Source organism: Ovis canadensis, chromosome X (assembly GCF_042477335.2).
Source record: "Ovis canadensis isolate MfBH-ARS-UI-01 breed Bighorn chromosome X, ARS-UI_OviCan_v2, whole genome shotgun sequence".
In the NCBI taxonomy this organism is placed as follows: Eukaryota; Metazoa; Chordata; class Mammalia; order Artiodactyla; family Bovidae; genus Ovis; species Ovis canadensis.
In genome coordinates, this window is record NC_091727.1 from 105,346,653 (window position 1) to 105,366,864 (window position 20,212).

The 20,212-nt window shown below is 45.5% G+C and overlaps 1 protein-coding gene across 13 annotated transcripts in view; it reads right to left on the reverse strand.

The window, feature by feature from the left end:
* ARHGAP36 (Rho GTPase activating protein 36) overlaps positions 1-8,288 on the reverse strand; it is a 31,484-nt gene extending 23,196 nt beyond the window's left edge. For 4 of the 13 annotated variants that reach the window (XM_070290767.1, XM_070290775.1, XM_070290774.1 and 1 more), the window contains exons 1-3: positions 8,115-8,212; positions 1,853-1,953; positions 1,364-1,433 (exon numbers count right to left, since the gene is read on the reverse strand). Coding sequence is in view for 4 of the 13 variants with exons in the window: in XM_070290771.1 (XP_070146872.1) it covers positions 8,115-8,172 (58 nt within the window). In the remaining 9 variants the exon portion in view is untranslated. Of the gene's footprint in view, positions 1-1,316; positions 1,434-1,852; positions 1,954-8,114 lie in introns of all 13 variants that reach the window. The other 9 variants (XM_070290772.1, XM_070290765.1, XM_070290777.1 and 6 more) reach the window with 6 other exon arrangements.
* Positions 8,289-20,212: the final 11,924 nt, after the last annotated feature.

Consider the following 20,212-nt stretch of genomic DNA (forward strand, 5'->3'; position numbering starts at 1 on the left):
CAAGCAGCCTCACCAAGAATCCCTCATTTCTGCTAGGCATTGAGGTCTCTATGAAACAGTATCACTTCCCAACAAATCTTTTTTTTGAGCTTACTGACAGCACCAAGAGTGCACAGCATGATTATTTTCTTTGTCTCTGAGACAGCTGATAGCTTCTCCACCATACCTGCTTTGTTGACACCTCAAAATCTTTAATTACTCTAGGCTCATAAGCACCTCACAGGCTCCAGTTCTGGGAGCTCTCCTTAGGCTGGTGCTGAAAGAAGGAGCAGAGAAGGAGCACTTTCTAGCCATAGGGTCAGGGGAATTGAGCATGGATGGGAATGGAGGTGAGGGGTCAGGATGGAGTATGAATGATTTCACAGCTCCTCCTGATCCATTTTTATGGCACTACCACCAGAAATTGATATGTAGTAAATTTCAAGCAGACCAGTCATCTCCATATGAAACTACACACAGAAAAATAAGCAGAGCCCCCCAGTAGATTTTTGAATGGGCCCCCTTTTGTATTATTCATGTTTGGGGGGAGCACTGTGCCTACCTAGTGGGGTTTCTGCTGCTCTGATGCCTTCCAAGCAGCCTCATCTGAGAATTTCAAATTAAAACAATACATCGCATTTTTTTTTGGAACACATTTATTGGGGGGAGAGGGGGGTTGGCTCCATCACAGCTAAAGGGCCGCTGGAAGAACTGATTTCCAGCTCAGCCCCCCAGGGAACCAGCCTAGACTGCCGCAGAGAGGTCAGGGGGTGGATAGAGAGGGACAATTCAACAGTGGTGAGTCACTTTGCCACTTTTCAGGGGGGGAAGCAGAAAGCAAGAAGCACGATTTAAATTGCCACTGTTATTATTGTGCCCTTTCAACTGGCACAAATGAGCCTGGTGTGCAGACGAGCAGCAGCTGTAACATCCATAAAGCTTCCCCGCCAGCTGGGCCTGGGTCAGCACCTCATCCTGGGTGGGCAAGAAAAGCATTGCCTAAACTACTACGTAGCCAGAAAGTGTTGTGTTTTGTTTTTGTTTTTAAGTGCAGTGGGGAAGGTGGTTCTAGAGAAGTCAAAGACTAGCTGAAGCCCCTTGCTGAAGTCTGTCCAAGAAGTTCATGCAAACTTTGGTGTCTTCCAGCATCTGGTCTCAGGCAGGTGACTTTCCTGCTGCTGCGGGGGCCAGTCTGATACCTCCTCACCCTCCTCTGAATATAGCAAGTCCACTTCCACTTCCTCACTGCCATCCTGCGAGGCTTCTGCCTCCCACCCCTACACACAGACCACTCAACCACGGAACCGCCTATGTAAATTCTGTTGTCTGAGTCCCACCTGAATCCGTGAAGACTGTCTGATTCACTCCAGTCCAGTACTCTTACCTGCGAAATGGGGGACAAACTTCACCTTTGAAGAAGCCGAAAGTTCCAAGGCTCTAACTCCACTTCTAGGCTGCATAACCCACATAAATGGTGGGTTAGGAGGGGCTACCCGGACCCTTGTCAACATTGCCACCACCGTGGGGTAGACACACACACACACACACGCACACATGCACACACACTTCCCTTGGAGCTTAAAATCCCCACTATAAGTCTCTCTCTCTCTCTCTCTCTCTGGAGTTCATAACAGGAGGATTATACGGGGAATTGTAAAGGTGGAAAAAATGCTTTAACAACCTCCATTACTGGCAAATGTAAACAGAAATTTGCTTGTTTTCACCCTAAAAACAAGAACCCATATGGGCAAGGCACCAAAACGGGAATTTTATCAAAGAGAAAGATCTTGGTTTTCCCAAGAAAATGTGAGTAAAACCCTTAAAGATAAGGACCTTCAGACAGCTTTGAGTTTAACCCAGCTCCATCACTTACTTGCTGTGTGATCTTGGGAGGGTTACTTCATCTCTCTGAACCTCAGTTTTCTCATCTGTAGTTTGGAGATGTTAACACCTGCCTTAGACATGCTCAGATGACTGAAGGAGGTAAAATATGGAAAGTGTCAGCCAGATGTCTAACACATCTAGTAAATGTCCAAGAAAAGGATAATTCCCTCTCTTGCTTAAGTCGCCCCCCACCCACATAGCCCAAAGTGTCCTAACGGGTGTTCAGGGACTGAAGCTGACTGACTAAGCTGCCAATTTTCCTCATTACTGGTGTGTCTGACACTCTTGAAATAGCCCCTCTTCTTTTAGGGTGATGTTGTGATCAGCCTGATGCAGCCCGGAAGAATTGGCCCCTAAGTCCAATTCTCACTCTGCAGTTTCTCCTGGCAGTGTTAATGAGACCAAGGTTTCAGATGTAATATTCCATATAGGAAAGTTTCCAACTACCTGCTCAGCATCTGGACTTCCTCCCATCCCAGCTATGGACGGTGCTCCCCAGCCCTCACATCAGAGCCAGTCCTGACCCGTCAAATGTGTGCCATTGTACCCCAAAGAAAGACAGGGTGAATATTCCTTGGCTAAACTGCCCCCACGACTTCCGTTATGGTTTTTCTTTTGTTTTCTGAACTCTAACCTAGAAATTAGGAGAGGCGCCCAAGGCCACCCTTTTTCTAGCAGCCACCAACGTTGCAGGGTGTGGGGGGGGGAGTAGATGAAGGGAGAGATGATGTTTCTCTGAAATATACTTTGCAACACCTAAAATACTGTTCCAATTAGTTGTTATCTAACTGTTCGCAGTTAAAGTAAAGTAAAACCTACCCTTTGGTAAAGTATAAGAGAAGACCCCAATCGGTGCCCTTTCCTCTCTGATGCTATTGCCTCCCTCTAGAGACAAAAACAAGTCACTACAAGCTGAAGCTGCATTTGGGCAGAGTCGGGGTGGAGGTAGGAGTACAGGTTAAGAAGTTGAGGGGAGGGGGTGGATATAATCCCATGGAGGAATAAAGAGGCTACAGACTGTTGCGATTTATGGCAGAAAAGCTCTGAGCGGCCAGGCTCCAGGTGCTCTCAGTCTCTGGAAGATGCCTTCAATTCCTCCCTCCTTACCTCTCGTATTCATCCTGCATGCTACCCCTCCCAGACCCTAGACTCCACCATATGAGAGAATCTATTAGTGAGTCCCTCTGAGGATTTAGGAATTTAAGCTTTTCTCTCGTTCCTATCCCTGTCTGCTTCTGAGGAGGTCCTATAGCCCCCGCTTTGAAGAGGAAAGTGGGAGGGGTAACAGGGGTCAGCTACACCATACAGAGAATTGCTGGATTAGGGGTTCGAGAGAGGCCCTGGCCATTTAATAAGCATCACTGAGTGCAGGGACCTCCCAGTTACTGGGTAGCAGGTGCCTGTCCCGAGGAAGCTGTGTGGTTTTTCAAGAACTGTATCTGAGACATGACAGTAGCTGCCAAGGCTCATCAAACATGCCATCTACCTACTTCTGCTGATACATGTGAGAACAAATGATACTGCCAGAAGGAAACAGAAATCGTTTCCTAGTGACTCAGAGCCCCAGCAATAAGAACACAGGTGGTGTTTGCATTGCATCTTTCCAGTTGAAATGTGCACCTTTTCATAGAAAGGAATCTATAAGTAATCAAGCAGATCAAAGACCAGATTTTGGACTCTGGGCAAGGAAACATCATCATGGTATTGACCACCTAGTAAATGTCTGCTTCTGTACCAGCATAGTAATGGAAGCTTTGCAAATGTTATTTCTTTTGATCTCATGCAGGCTTTGAAATCAGATCAAAAGGGGTTGTGGTCCTTGCTCAGCTATTGTGTAGCAGTGAGCAAGTTACTAAACCTCTCTGAGTTTTTGTTTTACAGTGAAGATGATAATACCTCAAAGAGTTGTTATGAAAGTTAAATGGGATCATTTGTAAAATGACTAGTATCACAGCAAATATTTGGAGAAGGAATAAAACACATCTTTCGATACCTGAACCATAGAAGGCACTTAATAATGATATCGCCAATAACAGTAATACAACTACTATTAAATAGTTGTTAAAAATAATAACTATTATTTATAACTTGAAAATGTAGGCATCATTACATTATTTTAAGAGAGGTTAAGACACTTGCTCATTGCAGGACTGTGAAAGCAGGTCTGGAGTTCAAGCCCATTCCGCCTTTTCCCACCCAGTATTAGCGGACATTTCATGATCATTGGGAAGATCACATTTGGCTGACCTGATTTAGTCATTACATTTACTAGAATTTGAAGGAAAAATATCCCTTAAACTATGTATAGTGGGATTCTAGATAATTATAATTATTATATGGACTATTGTATGGACTATATTATACGGACTATTGTATGGACTATTTGCATTCAACTAGCATTTTAAGAATCTCTTTAGTCCAGGTTCGATGCATGATACAGGATGCTCAGGGCTGGTGCACTGGGATGACCCAGAGGGATGGTATGGGGAGGGAGGTGGGAGGGGGGTTCAGGATGGGGAACACGTGTATACCTGTGGCGGATTCATGTTGATGTATGGCAAAACCAATACAATATTGTAAAGTAAAAAAAATTAATAAAGAAGTTATGCTCCTCAAAAAAATAAAATAATCTCTTTAAAATATGAGAGTAATTTAAGCACAAACTCAATAAAAATTTTGGGAAACAGAAAAAATAACTATTATCCTATCAACCTAATAGGGTCTCTTACTTGACCTTGTTGCTGAATTTTCTTCCAGTCTTTTAAAAAATGCATATTTGACACATAAATCATACCATTTTCCATGTTGCTACATCTTTGTCATAAATAGCATTTTTATGGATGTAGACTAGTCTAACAAGTGGAGATGTCATATATTTTATTTAATCATTCCCCTACAGTTGGACATTTAGGCTGTTTTGGTTGATAAGTTGAAAAAAGGAATGACGTTGCTTTCACTGTTGCCATCATCACCCTCAGGGACCTGATATCCTGCTCCATCAATGCCCAATATGCTTTCTGTCATTTGATATTTAAGCTTGATGAATGTCAGCTCTACTGCTGGAGCCTGAGATACACTTGCAAGAGTATCATTTTCTGCCAGTTTTCATCACACAGATGCTGCATTTTATACTATGATGGGTAAAGTGTGGCCTAACCTAGGAACCTAAGCTCTGGAGTGTCACATTTTTTTTTTCCTTTGGAGAAATGTCTTTTGAGGTGCAAACAAATGATTTTCAAAGGCACTTCAGGAAGTCTTGCCATTGGTGGATGGGGGTGCTAGTCCAATGCCATGATCAGGGAAGGAGGGTGTCTCATCAAACTTGCCCCAGCTCTGGGAAGTAATCCTGTGCAGTGCAACCCGGCCTGGTCTCAGTGCAATGATTGGGTCCCATCCCCAAGAAAAGATCAAATTTGTATGTAAAGTGGGCCCTAGGGTCCCTTTAGCTGTAGAGTTTTGGCTGCTTTACAGAAGTCCAATTGTCTGAGGCTAAATCCAATGCCAGGAGTGAACTGGGGACAGAATTTCAAGTGGGTCAATTGTGCTGTCCTTTTCCCTGGGAAAGAAGCCCTTTCTGGGTCCCCATTCTTTCCATACCTAATTGATGCTTCTCCCAGATGTCTTCATATGGTCATCGATTGCCTGTTGCCACCCTAAAACGATTGCTCTGACATACCAACAATGTCCCAAGCAAGAGGTGGTTAGGTGGGTAAAGGAACATTGAGAATGCTTCCCCTAGTCTTCCCAATCATCAGTCAGCTGCTCCCTCCCTCTGACTCCTGAGGATTTCTGGAAGGCATTTCAGAGGAGGCACCAAGGGCAGCTGGAGCCCTACAGAATATCAGTAGTTACCACAGAGTTACATTGAAGTGAATGAGTTCTTACCTGGTCAAAAAACTGTACCCCCAAACCAATTACTTATTTCAAAATGATGTTCTATGACTTAAGTGGGACCACATATGTAAAGGACTGAGGCTGGGGCCCAACATCTGGGCAGCTGCTCTGTACAAGTAATAGAACTGGTCTAGGCAATGGTATACCCCACTGGCATATGCAGGGGGACAGGTCTCACCAGATTGGAAATGCAGTAGCAAATATATGTCAAACAACTATAGAATACAGACTTTGAAAAGAACTTGAGTTTACTTTTTTCTTCAGGTGAAGAAAGTACTTCCAATATAAATTAGCGATTTGTGTGAACTCTGTGGCGTGTACAAGGGATTTGTGTCTGGCATGTGCATGTGTGATGTGGTTATGTTGTGTGTGAAAAGTATGTGATGCATGTGAAGTATGTGTGCACTGGTGACATTGTAGGTGGGAATGTGTACATATGTGTGTGTTTATGGCTACGTGTCTGTGTACCATGAGTGGGAACCTGGTCTTCCAACAGAGGGAAAGTCAACCATCCAGGACTATATTTACAGGGACACAGCTGGAAATCCTCTTTGGGCCCGGTCATTGGGCATTCACAATTTGGAGCACATTCAAAAAAGAGCAGCTAGATGTGGGTAGGAGCCTTGTAGCCTTGTCACATGTTAAACAGAAAAAGGAACTGGGGAGATTTGGCCTGGATGAAAACAGGGGTGAATGGGGGTGGGGAACGGAGAGGGTTGGCACTGTCCTCTTGGAAGGATCATGAAGGTCAGCACCAGATTCAGAAAAAGAGATTTGGGTTCAGCTTAAGGAAAAACCTAATTCTAATAGAAATGACTGTCTTTAGTTGGGAATGGGCTACTTGTGTGATACTGACCCTCTTCCCAATGGGGTTATTCATAAAGGAGACTTCATATCCTTGATCTCATTGGAGTCACAGCTTTCAGGCCAGGCAGGGGTGGAATGGTTCATTCCATCCCCTTTTCAAGGGTAGGGTGTTTGAGCTGAAAGGCTTTAAAAGGCATCTTATAAAACTCCTTTATAATTATTTTTGTCTTCTATATACCGGGATCACATAAACTAGAAAAAAAATATACAGAACAAAAAATGAAACTCTCTGTGTGTATGCAGATCTTTCTTTCTTTCTCAGAGAACGTGTGGCCTGCCAGAGACTGCACTTGAACTTGCTAAGCATGCTGCAGCCCCCTAGTAGTAGGCCAGAGTTCTGGGATGGTTCTCAGCAGGGTGCTCTGGCTGGCAAGGACTAAAAACAGTTTCTGCAGAATTAAACTGCCTAGGCCCCTCCTCTCCCTGCGTCCCCTCCCCTCCCTGTGAGGGGGCAGAGGAAAGAGGAGACAACCCCAGGTTTGGTCTATGGCTGGTGACCAATGACGCACTCTCACCAATATAGATTTTGGAGGTGGAGACTATGGAAAAACAGGTGGCAGTGGGGGCAGGTGGCAGCCTAGAGGGGGTGGGGCCTACCAAGGGAGAGTGAAGGACAGTGTGGGTGGGGGTCCTGGGAAATCTCAAACAGAAAATATAAGTCTCCTGAAACTTAAGGAGGAAGAAAATAAATGAGTTTCCAAAATGTACTTTATAGAAGCAGTTCCCAGGAAAGGCCACCCACATAGCACACTCGCCCTGGGATCTTTTGTACACCTATGCCCTCAACTCCACAGGGATAGGGAAAACAGCACTGATCTCAAAGTATCCATGGGAAGACCCAGACTAAAGACCCCAGGCCTCTGCCATTGGGCAGTTTGGGGCAGTGGGCAGTTGACAGAGCCTCTGCAGAAACAGATAGGCTGCCAACTCCTTGTGTGACCTTGGGCAGGCCTTTGCCATCTCTGGCCTTCAGGGTCACCATCTCTTAAATAAAGGAGCTGAATTTGATGATCCTAAGGGGCCCCTGTCGATATTCTGTAGTTGAGATTGGTACATGGGGGACAGGCTTCAAGACAAAAGGATCCCCGCTCCCCCCCTCCATCTTCAGGGTTCCCAGGCCCGAGCTGCCGGGTCGGGGACATACATCCCGGGGCCTGTATGGCCCTTAGGTTTCCGGACTCTTGGTCCTAAGTGTCTGGCCCCGACGCTCTAGCTGTCCCCGAGGACGGCTGAGCCAGCGACTCCGCCCCCGCGCTCGACCCGCGTCCCGCCGAGCCATTAGCGCGATTGCTCGCTGTTCCCGGCAAAGCCGGTGATTTATGCGGGGCCTCGACGGGGCAGTCCTTGAGCCAGGAACAATTAGCTAAAAGCCCTCGGGAAGGGAGGCGATGGGGCGGCGATCCAAGCCCCAGGGCGCCCGGCCGGGGCGGCAGCCGCCGGCAGCCCCCGGCCGAGGACCCCAGCCCCCCGACTCGGCGGGCCCCACTCACCACGGCGGGGGCGGGGCTCGAAGGCCGACGCGAAAAGGCAGTCCAGCATCCACGCCATGGCCCGCGCTCGGCGCCGCAGCCTCGCAGCCGGCGTCCGCGCCAGCCCCCGCGCCGGCGGCCCTAAGTAGCCCCCGGTGACCACGCCCTGAGCCGCACCCTGCACCCAGCGAAGAGTGTCTCAGTCACCGGACACCTCGGGCCTGTCACGAAAGGGGCAGGGCCTCAGGGGAGCCCCCCTCCCGCCGGAGGAGAGGCGGCTGATCCCACAGCCCCTTCCCCCACGCGGAGGGAGGCCGAAATCCAGCTCCTGTCTGGGAAGCCCCGACTCTGAGGGCAGGACCCTGCCCCTATCCCGGGGAGCCCCGAGTCTGAGGGGAGACGCCATCTCAGCCCTGGTGAGCCCCGAAGCTGAGAGGGAAGGGAGGCCTCTGCCCCCAGAAGCCCCAATCGGGTGTGTAAAAGCGAACCTGTCCCCCAGAAGCTGGTATTTGAGGGCGAGATAGTGCACCTGCCTCTGGGAGCTCAGATCTGAGGGTAAGATTGTATCCCAGCCCGAAAACCCCCACGTTTTAGCGGGCACATCATCGCCGCCTTCGGGAGGAGGCCCAGTCTAGGCGGGAAGTGGTGTCTGCCTTAGGAGCCCTGAACAGGAGGGGGAGGCCTGACCTCCGCCCCTGGGGACCCCCTTGTCTTAGAGGAGGCATCACCTCAGCCGTGAATAACTCCGGATCTGATTTGTGATGTCACAGCTCTGTTCTCCAGGACCAAGAATGTAGGAGCCCCAAAGTTGAGAGCACTTTTACTGTTCCTGCCCTGTGGATCCCTCTGGCAAGTGGGGGATGCTTTCCTGTCTGGGATCGCTTGTTTTGAGGGGGTTGGTCCCCCCGAGACAAAAGAACATGGCATCAAGTGTGTATGAATATGGGGTGTCCATCAGTTGCCGCTAACTTACGGATTCCACTGCCTACACTTTTGCTCAGGGCACTGACATAGGAGGGGCACCAACATTTATTTTTAGAAAGAATTCGATATTTGATATTTCAATGGGGGGTGGTACTGTGTTAGATTTCATTGCACTTCTCTTATGGCTCTGGGTTTTAAAATTTTAAATGCATATGGGGGCACATACCATAATAGGTTCAGTGTTTGGGAGCCTCTGGTGCTAGTAAACCAGTCCTACCCCAAATCCTGGGGTAGAAGCAGCCACCAGGGATGGACCATTTGGGGCAAGAAGGGCATCTGAGAGAAATTTCCTTTTCTATACCTGTTCAGCCTTATATTAATCTCTCCCCCAATTCTCCATTGGCAGTTGTACAAACCTGACTCTGCCTTGTTTTTCTCTACTGGGAAAATGGGGCTCTGTCGATAAAACGCTAGTGAGGAGGTAGAAAGGAATATGAAAAATTCCCTTCCAACAGCTCGACTGCAGGCTTGAGGAGTGGAAGCTGCAATCAAAGGTCCTTTGGGGAGAGTAGTTATTACATTTGCTTTGCTAACCACTGATATTAGTATTAATGCAGCAAAAGGGGTGCATAAAATGGAAAAATCGCCTGTACTTCACCATGCAATTCTGAGTAAAACAGAGCTGTAGTCAGACTTTAAAGGGTTTCCACTCATTTCCCTTCCTTTCCGGGAAACATGGTACCTCTCTGCCTTTATACCAATTTCTAAATCATTTCCAATTTCTCTGTTTTCTAAAAGCAATCAGAGTCAACAAACATTCACCAGACCTGCTCTTTTACCAATTTCTGCTGTGCAAATACCCAGTCATCCAAGCCAAACAAGTCTGACATCTAGAAATGTCCAGTTTCAGGCTCTGGTTATTGAAATCTCTGCCTTACCTCTTCCCCTGAGCATATATACCACTAGCTTTTGTGATGGTCTCAATTGGTTTCTTTTTTTCCCTGCTGAATGAGATTTTGTGTGGGGGGAGGGGGTCCCATAAAGGCTGCCTGTCCAATCCAATCCAATGGCCTTCAGTAACTGAAGTTTCTCTCCTAAAATAGCTCTACCTGAAGTACAAACTCATGACCACTGTCCCTTGTGGTGATGTAGTAAAGGAACAAAGCTAAGCATGCTCACAGGCCTAGACTGGAAGCCCGATTGTGCTATGTACTGGCTCTGTAACTTTAGGAAGATATTTTACCTCTCTGAGGCTTAGTTTTCCTCATCTGTAAAATGGGGATATTAATAGTTGTGAAAAAGCTCTTGGCAAACCAAAGCCTACTCATTTGGAAAAAAAGAAAAGGGAAAATATGGAGTTCAGAATTCTCAAAAAATTTTGTTTAACAGTCAAGTTAGCAGTTTTCCCCAACTCTTTTTGCTTTGACCCATGTCCTCTGCCGCTTAATTACTTAGTGTTGTTTCCTTTGAAAATATTTACCCTTAACTAAATGTCACATAATAGGGGAATGCATTTATCCATCAATCCATCCATTCACTCAACAAATATTTATTAAATGTCCTTTGTGTGCAAGATATTGAACTGTGGATATAATGTTGATTAACTCAATGAATTATCATGCAATTATTTTTAAGTGTATAGTTTGGAAGCCTATATGATAATTTGAAAAAAATTTATGATTATTTTAAGTGAAAAATAATCAAAATGCAAAATGTATGCACACTATTATATAAACAGTACAAATAAATAATAAACTTATACACTAAACAATGTTAACAGGAACCACATCAGAGTCTTAGTAGTGACTCTTATTTAAGCAATGCAATTATGGGCAATTTTAAACTGTTTTATTATTTCCATATTTTAGTATTTTCTAAATTTTCTTTAATAAATGTATATCATTTTCTGGAGTTAGAAAATACTACTTATAGGGAAAAAAACTATAACTTTGTCTGCGGAGTAAAGAAAGAGGTTGGGGGAAAAAAAAAGAAAGAGGTTGGGTAAGGGAAAGACTGGGGCCTTTACGCTGGGGTTGTGCTCTTAGTACAGGGCTCTGGACCTGGCTGCGGGGACTCAGAAAAAGCTGAAACTTGGTCTGTGAGTAAAATACAGAACTCCCCTCCTGTGCGAGATCACAGAACCCGTATGGTATCTCCTTTCCAAGAGTGCAGAGGTTCATAAGACCCCAATTGAGCAGCCAAGAACCTGCTAGCTTGGACCTGCAACCCCTCACCCCAGGGTGTTCAAGGTGTATTGGGTATAATTGCCCTCATCCTGATAGTTTAAGGCTTAAAGCTTAACAACTTGCTGCCTCTTAAGGTTGTCTCAATTCCAATTAAAAACCAAGCACCCTGCTCCTAACTTAGGTCATTGTTTGCTGTGTAGGGAAAAAACATATACTAGCTAAGAAGGCACAATGATGAAATCAAACTGGAGGCTCACTGACTATGAAAAGAAAGGTTTCCTATCTTTTTTCCTGAACTTCAAAAGTACTTGGCACCCAGGCAAACTGTTTGCTATTTAAACAAGATTCCAAGCATCAAAGGCCTGTAAACCTTGTCATGGATCAGCATTTTTTGAAGTATGGTCCATTGGACCAGCTGCATCAGAATCACTTGATGTGCTATAAATGAAGATTCCCCTGCTACTCTCCAGATTTTCTTATTTACTCTAGATAAATACCCAGAGAATCTCTGGGCATGGGGACCAGGAAACAGCATTTGAGCTCACCTTGGGGGCTCCTGTACCCAAAATAGTTAGAGAAACTCTAATACAGAGGAAAGATCACTCCCTTAAAACCTTCCACCACTGTCTCTTCCCATTGTACTCCAACTACAAGGAACCCTGGGACAGCCCTATGGAGAACTTGATCACTTTAACCTCACTCCACTTCCTTTGGGTATATGGGTAAATATGTAGCGTGAGAAATTGAACAAACCTCAAAACTTGACTCCTGATAGGGTCTAGTGGTACTCAAAATGAGCCTTCACTTGAATTGTCTAAGAATCCTTGTGTATGTTGATGTAGCATATTTTCAGTCAGGTTATCTCATTTGGACTCCCTGCTTGGGGTCCTTATGGGAGGCAAGAGGCAGTGGAGGCACCGTGGAAAGAATATGGCATTTAAAGCTAAAATATCAGGAGTGAGGCTGGGCATTTCGACTGACTGGCTGAATGGATGCTTCAAGTATGTCTGCTTCGCAACCTGAGCCCCAGGCTCCTCCTTTATGAAATGGGGATCCCCGTCCCCCTGCCCACTTTCCCAGCTGGTCAGTATGAAGGTCTCCGCAATTTCAGAAGTGAGATAATAGAAGTAACTACCCCCAGATCCATGGAAGGAGGTGGGAGATTAGCAAGCCTGCCTGGCCATACCCGCTTTTGAGGAGTCCTATGAGAAGGTCCGCATGGTGTGTATAGGGTCCTATGGGTCCTCTAAAGGGGGCTAGAAGCCTTAGGACCTCAGGATTTTGCCTCCCTGCTCTTCTGTTTGGGAAGGGTTTATCTGAACTTATGGTGAACACATAGTAAAATCATGGGAGACCATTTGAGACCTCTCTGAGTCTCAGAAAGGCATGGGTGTCCTCATTTTTTAAGTGGAGTTTTACAAGGAAAACTTGAAGTTCCTTTGCAGCTACTTAGCATTCCCAGGACACACTGCTTCTACAGCACTTTATTTTTTTCCATAGCTCTATTACTTCCAAGCATTTTCATATCACCAAAGCCTGACAAGGTCCTGGCACCATCTTTGTGAGGCAGAAATGGGAGAAAATTATTCCCATTTTTTAAGTTAGAAAAGCTGAGGCAAAAGACAGTAAGTAACTAGCCCGCAGTCACCCGGCAGGGGAAAGATGAGCTGAGACCATCCCCGAGATCTCTCACTCCCCACCCATTCTTTTCTAGTACCCCTCCACAGATCCCAGGAGCTGTCTGTCAGTGCGCTGACACCACTCAAGAAAATGCAAGTTTCATCCTGACACCAGGAAGACAGAGCTACGATTACGCTTCAGTCCCCAAGGAGGCAGAGAAATTGCTTTTAGTTGACAAGTGCATCTCCCACACACATACCCCTCTGGTTGAATGAAAAGATAAAATCAAGTTAAAAATCCCAAATGCTCACTTAATTTTGTAAAGCATTTTGCACTTTGAGCTAAAGGTAGGCAGGATGATAGAATTTTTAAGTCTAGAAGTCTCGACAGGGTGGGGCAGAATAGTAGGAATTAAGGGGGAGCACAGAAATAAAATGTCAGAAGAAAAAGTAGAGAGATGATCATTTAGTTTGTGCCATAATCAATAAGAGAAAATGGAGCTATCTGAAAAAAGAACTAGAAAGAACTGGGTGTATGTGTTTTTATGTCTTTGAAAAACTGCAAAATATGTGAGCCACTGAGATTTCCATTATAAGTGAAAATTTTGTGGCTTTCTGTAATAAGAGTTTGGGGGCTGAGCAGCGGGACTATCAACTTCGTGTGTCACCAGGGAAGTTAATCTCTTGGTCTTTAGTAGCCCTGAAGGTCATTTCTGTAAATCTGCTGCTGCTAAGTCACTTCAGTCGTGGCCGACTCTGTGCGACCCCATAGATGGCAGCCCACCAGGCTCCTCTGTCCCTAGGATTCTCCAGGCAAGAACACTGGAGTGGGTTGCCATTTCCTTCTCCAGTGCATGAAAATGAAAAGAGTCGTGCCCAACTCTTCGCGACCCCATGGACTGCAGCCTACCAGGCTCCTCCGTCCTATAGGATTCTCCAGGCAAGAGTACTGGAGTGGGGTGCCATCGCCTTCTCCTTTCTGTAAATCACTCACCCTTAAATGTTTAAGTGTGGCAGCTCCCCATGTGTCCTGAATCTGTTTCCACATCTGAGCCTCATATAGCTTGGGAGATTGGCAGGACAGAGATTAGCACAATCCCCATTTTATAGATGAAGAAAGTGAACCCCAAGAAAGGGAAGTGACTTGCCCAAGGTCATTCTGCCTTTGGGACCACTGTGCCTCTTTCTCTTGTGTTTAGCTCCTTCTCACACCACCTATATGCAGACTTCAATCTGGTCTTTAGACCTCATATACTTCTTTTTAAAAAATATTTTATTTTTAATTGATTGCTTTACAATATTGGCTTGATTTCTGTCGTACATCAACATGAATTAATCATAGGGGTACATATGTGCCCTCCCTCTTGAGTCTCCCTCCCACCTCCTGCCCATTCCCACCCCTCTAAGGTTATTACAGAGCCCAAGTTTGACTTCCCTAAGTCTAGACCTCATATACTTCTTAACTCCCTTTGGACTCTATGGAGACTGAAGATGTTCCCCTAACTGAGCATTGTAGGGCCCTTAAAAAGCTTTCCAGTAAAGGACACTCTTGTTCTTAGGAGTTATGGGCTGAAGTATCTGCAAGTGAAGTGTCATAATGTCTATAATATAAGAGACGGGGGTAGGGAAGGAGAGAGAGAGAAGGGAGAGTATGCAAATGGCAAATTATTAATGAGGGTATGTACAAGTATTTGTGTCATTCTTTCAATGATACGGTATGTTAAAGAATTTGAAAATATAAACTTGGAGGAAATCTATCCAACCCAGGTAGTCACCCTACCTGCTTATGCTGAAATCTAGGAGGTCAATGGCATATCCCCTTTCACAGGGAATCCTTCAGAATGGCCCAGCCCCAAGTCCAGACCTAGCTCAGCAGGAGGGACAAACTGGACCCATGACTGGTTTTGATGTCTTAGATGGAGCTTGGGTGGTGGGAAGTGACTGCATGTATTGAGTTGGTGTTTGCTATAAGGGGTTTTGTGGCAGTGCAGCTAAATGGAAGTCCTAGAGAATTGGACCTTGATTTTTTTCCAGAAAAGAGTTTGCTGGCTTTTTAAATTTCAGGGTTCGCTTATCAGAGCTGGAAGTGTCATTAGAGATAATCCAGTCCAGCCTCTTCAAATGCCAGGGAGGACACTGAGATCCAGGGAGGGAGAGTGACTTACCCAACATCGCCCAACGAATTAGTGGCTGAAATGGAATTAGAAGCCATGTGTCCAGCTTCCTTGTTCCCAGCTCGGTCCATGACATCGCACTGTCATCTCACCTTGGATTCGTGGGCTCTTGATAGGTCATCTGCCCATCCCAGGGATTGCCCTCTTCAGACCAGCATGGCACTTGGGGATTTGCAGTCAGCGACAGTCCCTGCTGCTGGAAGCAGAGCCAGGCGCCTGAAGATGGCACCTGTCACATCCCATTGGAATGAATGACCTCCCTCTGAAAGCAAGATGGGCCTGGCGGAATCTGGGAGTGGCACCTTGAGAGCAAGTGGGCCAGGCCTGTGTGGCTGGTGTGCCATGTACATTCACGGCAGAGGAGGTCATGGATCTGTCCTGAGAACTGCTGCTGGGGAGTCTTCCACCTCTTGCGGCCCCCAAGTGATTTATTATTTTGGGAGCAGCCACTCTAGTTCACTGGTTTAGCTTTCATTACTCCTGAGGGGGCGGGGTTGGGGGGTGGTTGGCCTGCCGCTTCCCCTGCTCTGTGAGCTCACAGGATTGGTTCATCAGACAGCTTAGCTAGACCCTCGTGAGCCTGTCGGCATTAATGGCATCTGACTGTAAATCATGAGAAATCACATCAGTAGCAGCTGGTGGGAGTGGATGGAGGAAGCAGAAAGAGAGCACTGGATAAGGGAGAAGGGAAAACAGTAAAAGAGGAGGGAAGAAAAGGTGGAAGGAGACGGGCAGAGGAAAATTCGATGAAGGAGTTCTCTTGAACACCAACCGCTGACATTTTTGAGGCTGTAGCTTCTCTCCCTTTTAATCACCTTTGTTAATTGCCATTTGTCAACACAAGTAAGTCTTTCTCTGCTATAACTTAATCTTGGGGCAACTCAAGTCTTAAACAGGGACTCAAGGCTAAATCCAGAGGCCAGTCTTCCTTAGCTAGTGAGTTGTCTGTCCTTCTCTGCATTCCTACACCCCAGGCACTGTGGGGGCTGGTATGTGAACACCAGACCTGGCCTCAGAGCTAAAGATGCTAAAGTGTGAAAGTGAACATGTTAGCTGCTCAGTCATGTCCAATTCTTTGCTACTCCATGGGCTGTAGCCCGCCAGGCTCCTCTGTTCATGGGATTCTCCAGGCAAGAATAATGGAGTGGGTTGCTGTTCCCTTCTCCAGGAGAGCTTCCTGATGCAAGGATTGAATCCGGGTCTCCCACATTGCAGGCAGGTTCTTTACCACCGTCTGAGCCATCAGTGGACAATTAGATTACTTCCATGTCTTGGCTTTGTGAATAGTGCTGCTGTGAACAGTGGGGTGCACGTATCTTTTCGAATTAGAGCTTTCATCTTTTTCAGATATGTGCCCAGGTTACCTATGGTTATCAAAGGGGAAGTGGGGAGGGATAAGTTGGGAGTATGGGATTAACAGATGCAAACTACTATATATAAAATAAACAACAAGGATTTACTGTAGAGCATAGGGAACTATATCTTATAATAAACCATAATAGAAATGAAATGAAAAAAATATACATATGTGTATGTATGTGTATAGATACATGAATCACTTTGCTGTACACTTGAAACTAACACAATGCTGTAAATCAACTATACTTTTAAAATAAAAGAAAGTCCCTCTTACCTTAGCTGTATCTACCATGTCTCAGAATTTTGCCTGCTTGATAGCCGTCTCATAATAACCTTCTTATTGACCTTCTTTTTCCCTATGGGCTTCTTCCCATAACCCACAAAGATATTTAAATTCTCCTATGTGACAGCAAGCCTTCTTCCAGTTATCATCCCATCTTCATTTTCTCAGCCTTATTCCTTAGCACCTTCACAGAGCTGTATGGACTTTCTCTCCTTACTTCTCACCATACCCATTCCTCAGTCCACAGCAAGATAAGTAACTGCTCCGTCCACACACACACACACACACACACACACACACACACACTTTACTGAAACTCCTCTCACCGAAGCTACCAATGACTTTTGGGAGGCCTAATCTAAAGGGATAGAAGAGTGTAGCCACTCAGTCGTTTCCGACTCTTTGTGACCCCATGGACTGTAGCCCACCAGGCTCCTCTATCCATGGAATGGGACACATATGTGTCCTAATTTTATTTGGCTTCTCTGTGGAATCCACACATAGCATTCATATGTTAATGTGAACATAAACATGTTTACATTTATGTAGCATAAATTGTGAATCCCTCCACGTTTACTGAAACCCTGTCTTCCCTTGGCTCTAAGGATGCTGTGCTATAGTAGTGTCTTTATCCATGACTTCTCCTGGCTCTGCCTTCTCCCCTGGTACCCCAAATGGGAGCATCTCTCAAGGTCCTGTCCTTAATGCTCTGTTCTTGTGTGGAGGGGCTCACCTTCTTTATTTGTCTGTTATCTCTATATCACTTACAGGACCTGAAACAGTGTCCAGTGTATAGAAGGCACTTAATTAATGTTTACCTAATTGACTAACATTTGTTAATTGCATAGGTCTGGTACATAACAAATGTTCCGTAAAGCATGTTATTAGGGTCTTACAGTTTACAAACAGTTCCTGTATACTTACCTGACTTCACCCTTATAATAACCTGGTGAGGTTAATTCTTTATTATTCCCATTTTTATAAAAGAAAGAGAGGGAATGGAACCAATATTTGTCTTCTGTCTATTCTGTGCCAAGTGCTTTATAAACATCTGAATTTAATCTTTACAACAGCTCTGTGACGTAGATGTTCTTAGCCACGTTTTACAGATGGGAAAACTGAAGTTCAGATAGGTACCCAAGATCACAAAGAGTATATAATTTACCTCCTCTGCTCTTTCATTGTTCTGTGCATTTGATCATACCAAATTTAGTAAGCAATCCTGGGGAGGCATATAAAAGGTATCACAGAATGATATTATAATTATTGTTTACATCTAAGTTTTCTTTTGGAGTTTGCATTCCTATGAAATGTAACGTCAAGCATAAAAAGAACTGAAGAGGAAAATAAAAGCCTTGTATTTCCAAACACCCCTTGCCTTTCCCACTGCGTGTTATAATACTAGGAATTGATTATTGAGCGCTTCCCACGTGCCTGGCATTATGCTCAGTGCTCTACATGTGTGCTCCCATTTGATCCTCACCATCACCCTATGTGGTCTGGGCTGCTGTTACACCCCAATTTATACATAAAGTAATTGCACCTCATAGGAGTTAAGTAACTTGTTCGGGGACCCCTAGTTCATTTTTGAGATAACTGAAATTTTAAGTCAGGTTGCTCTGACTCCAAAGTTAGTATTCTCTCAGTACCGCTAGACTGTCTTTCTGAAAGGATAGGGAAACCAAGGCTCAGAGAGACTAAGTGACGTCAAGTCTCCTATCTTATATTTTTCCAGCTGCTTGCATCCCTTTGTTAAAGGGACTGCTTTGTACTGTCAGTAATCTTTATACGTCTGTGGTCTGTCTCCTCAGCCACATTGTCAGCTCCGCCAAAACCTCTTTAGGTCCCCCCACAGAGGGTTCTCACAAAATACTTGTCAATTGATAAGCGGGGAGCTCTCCTCAGTTGAGAGAATTATTAATAAACCATCAGGCTTTGACAAAGCCCTTCTCATCACCAAAGGAGTTGAGCCCTTGGTGCTCAGGAGATGTATTGATTCCTCCCCTTCCCTCAGCTTGAAGTCCAGAGCCCACACTCTCCGCCTCCGCGTGGCATCCATTCTCCAGGGAGCCTCAGTAGCATCAGAATCATTTCGATGAAGGCTGAATTATGCGTGTGACTCTGGGAGGAGGAGGTCTGAGACAAGGAGAAGAATGAGGGCCGTTTCTCATCATTTGAGATGATATGTCAACCTCTAGCAGCCACACTCCACAGAACAAACCCTAAAGATTGATTGTTACCGTTATTATTGGGAGTATTAATAATCTTTCCTACATTTGTGCAGTGAACTTCCATTTATACAGAAAGGTCCTGCACAAGATCTCATTAGTTTTAAATGTGTAGTGGCCTTCCACAAAGCCTTTATGGCTTCAGTATTCCTCAAAGAAACAAGTCCTCCATCCAGCTTTGGAGGACGGGACCTCCCCAGGGAAGCTGACAGCTGAGACCCCAAGAAGGGGAACATTAGCCAGTTGGAATTGATCCTGGGGAGCAACACACTACTGAGACGTGTTTAGTGGTGATCCGCAGCCTCCTTCCTCTTCTTTGCCTGTTTCCCGAGCCAGCCGGTCCTTCCAGCCCAAGCAGAATCCTCAGCTCCTCCCACCATCAGAATTCATCCTTCTAGGTCCCATCCCCCATCAGTGGCCTCAGGGACACCTCTGCAAAAGCTGGCTCATCAATTATCTCTTCCCCACCCCCCAGACCAGTTTTCTCATGCCTTTGTGTGAGTTCACTTGGTGCCCTGCAAAGAGACAGGCAGTAGTAGCAATCATAGCTAACACTCCAGGAGCTTTTACTATTAGCCAGGCACTATATTAAGCACTTTACATGCATAATCTCTCTCCATCTTCATAACAGTACTATGCGGAAGGTTTATTAGGATCCCCATTTTTATAGAAGAGAAAACTGAAGTGCCAAGTAAGTAAGAGGTCAGCCCCTAGGTCACACAGCTAGTCAATGCAGAGCCAGGATTCACACCCAGGCCTGTGTGACAGTATTCTGTCTTTCAGTGTAGGCTTCCATTTCCCAGATAGATGAGATCCACAGATCAGGAGGTCATCTTACATTCAGAGGAAAGAATCTCAGAAAGTCAGAAAAATAGTTTCCTTTCCATTTCTGCCAGTAACGAGCTAGATGACTCTAGATGAGTCACATAAAAGCCCCTGCTTCTAAATTCGTAAGCAGGGTCCACAGTGTGTCAGATTCCAAAGTGATAAGCTAGGGAAGGTTAATCGCCTCCAAATTTATAAAGTTTAAAAACCATGCAAATCAAAGCGTTCCGTATGATAATCCTTAACATTATTATTCCAGCCTATTCATGTACCAATGAACTTGGGATAGAGTCCTGGCTCTGCCCCTGGATTCTGGTGCCATTTAAGTGCCAAGACAAATGGTCTCAGGGAGTCGGGGGTGATCCATTATCTGGATATGGATTATTTCTCAGGAGTAAATCGTTAGCCCTGTCGGGCGGCTGATGAATTTTCTCATTGCACCTGGGGGCTCATCGCTCTGCATGGGATGTGCAGGGAATGCCAGCAGCAGCTGGAGTCTCAGTGTGACTCTGCAGATGGGT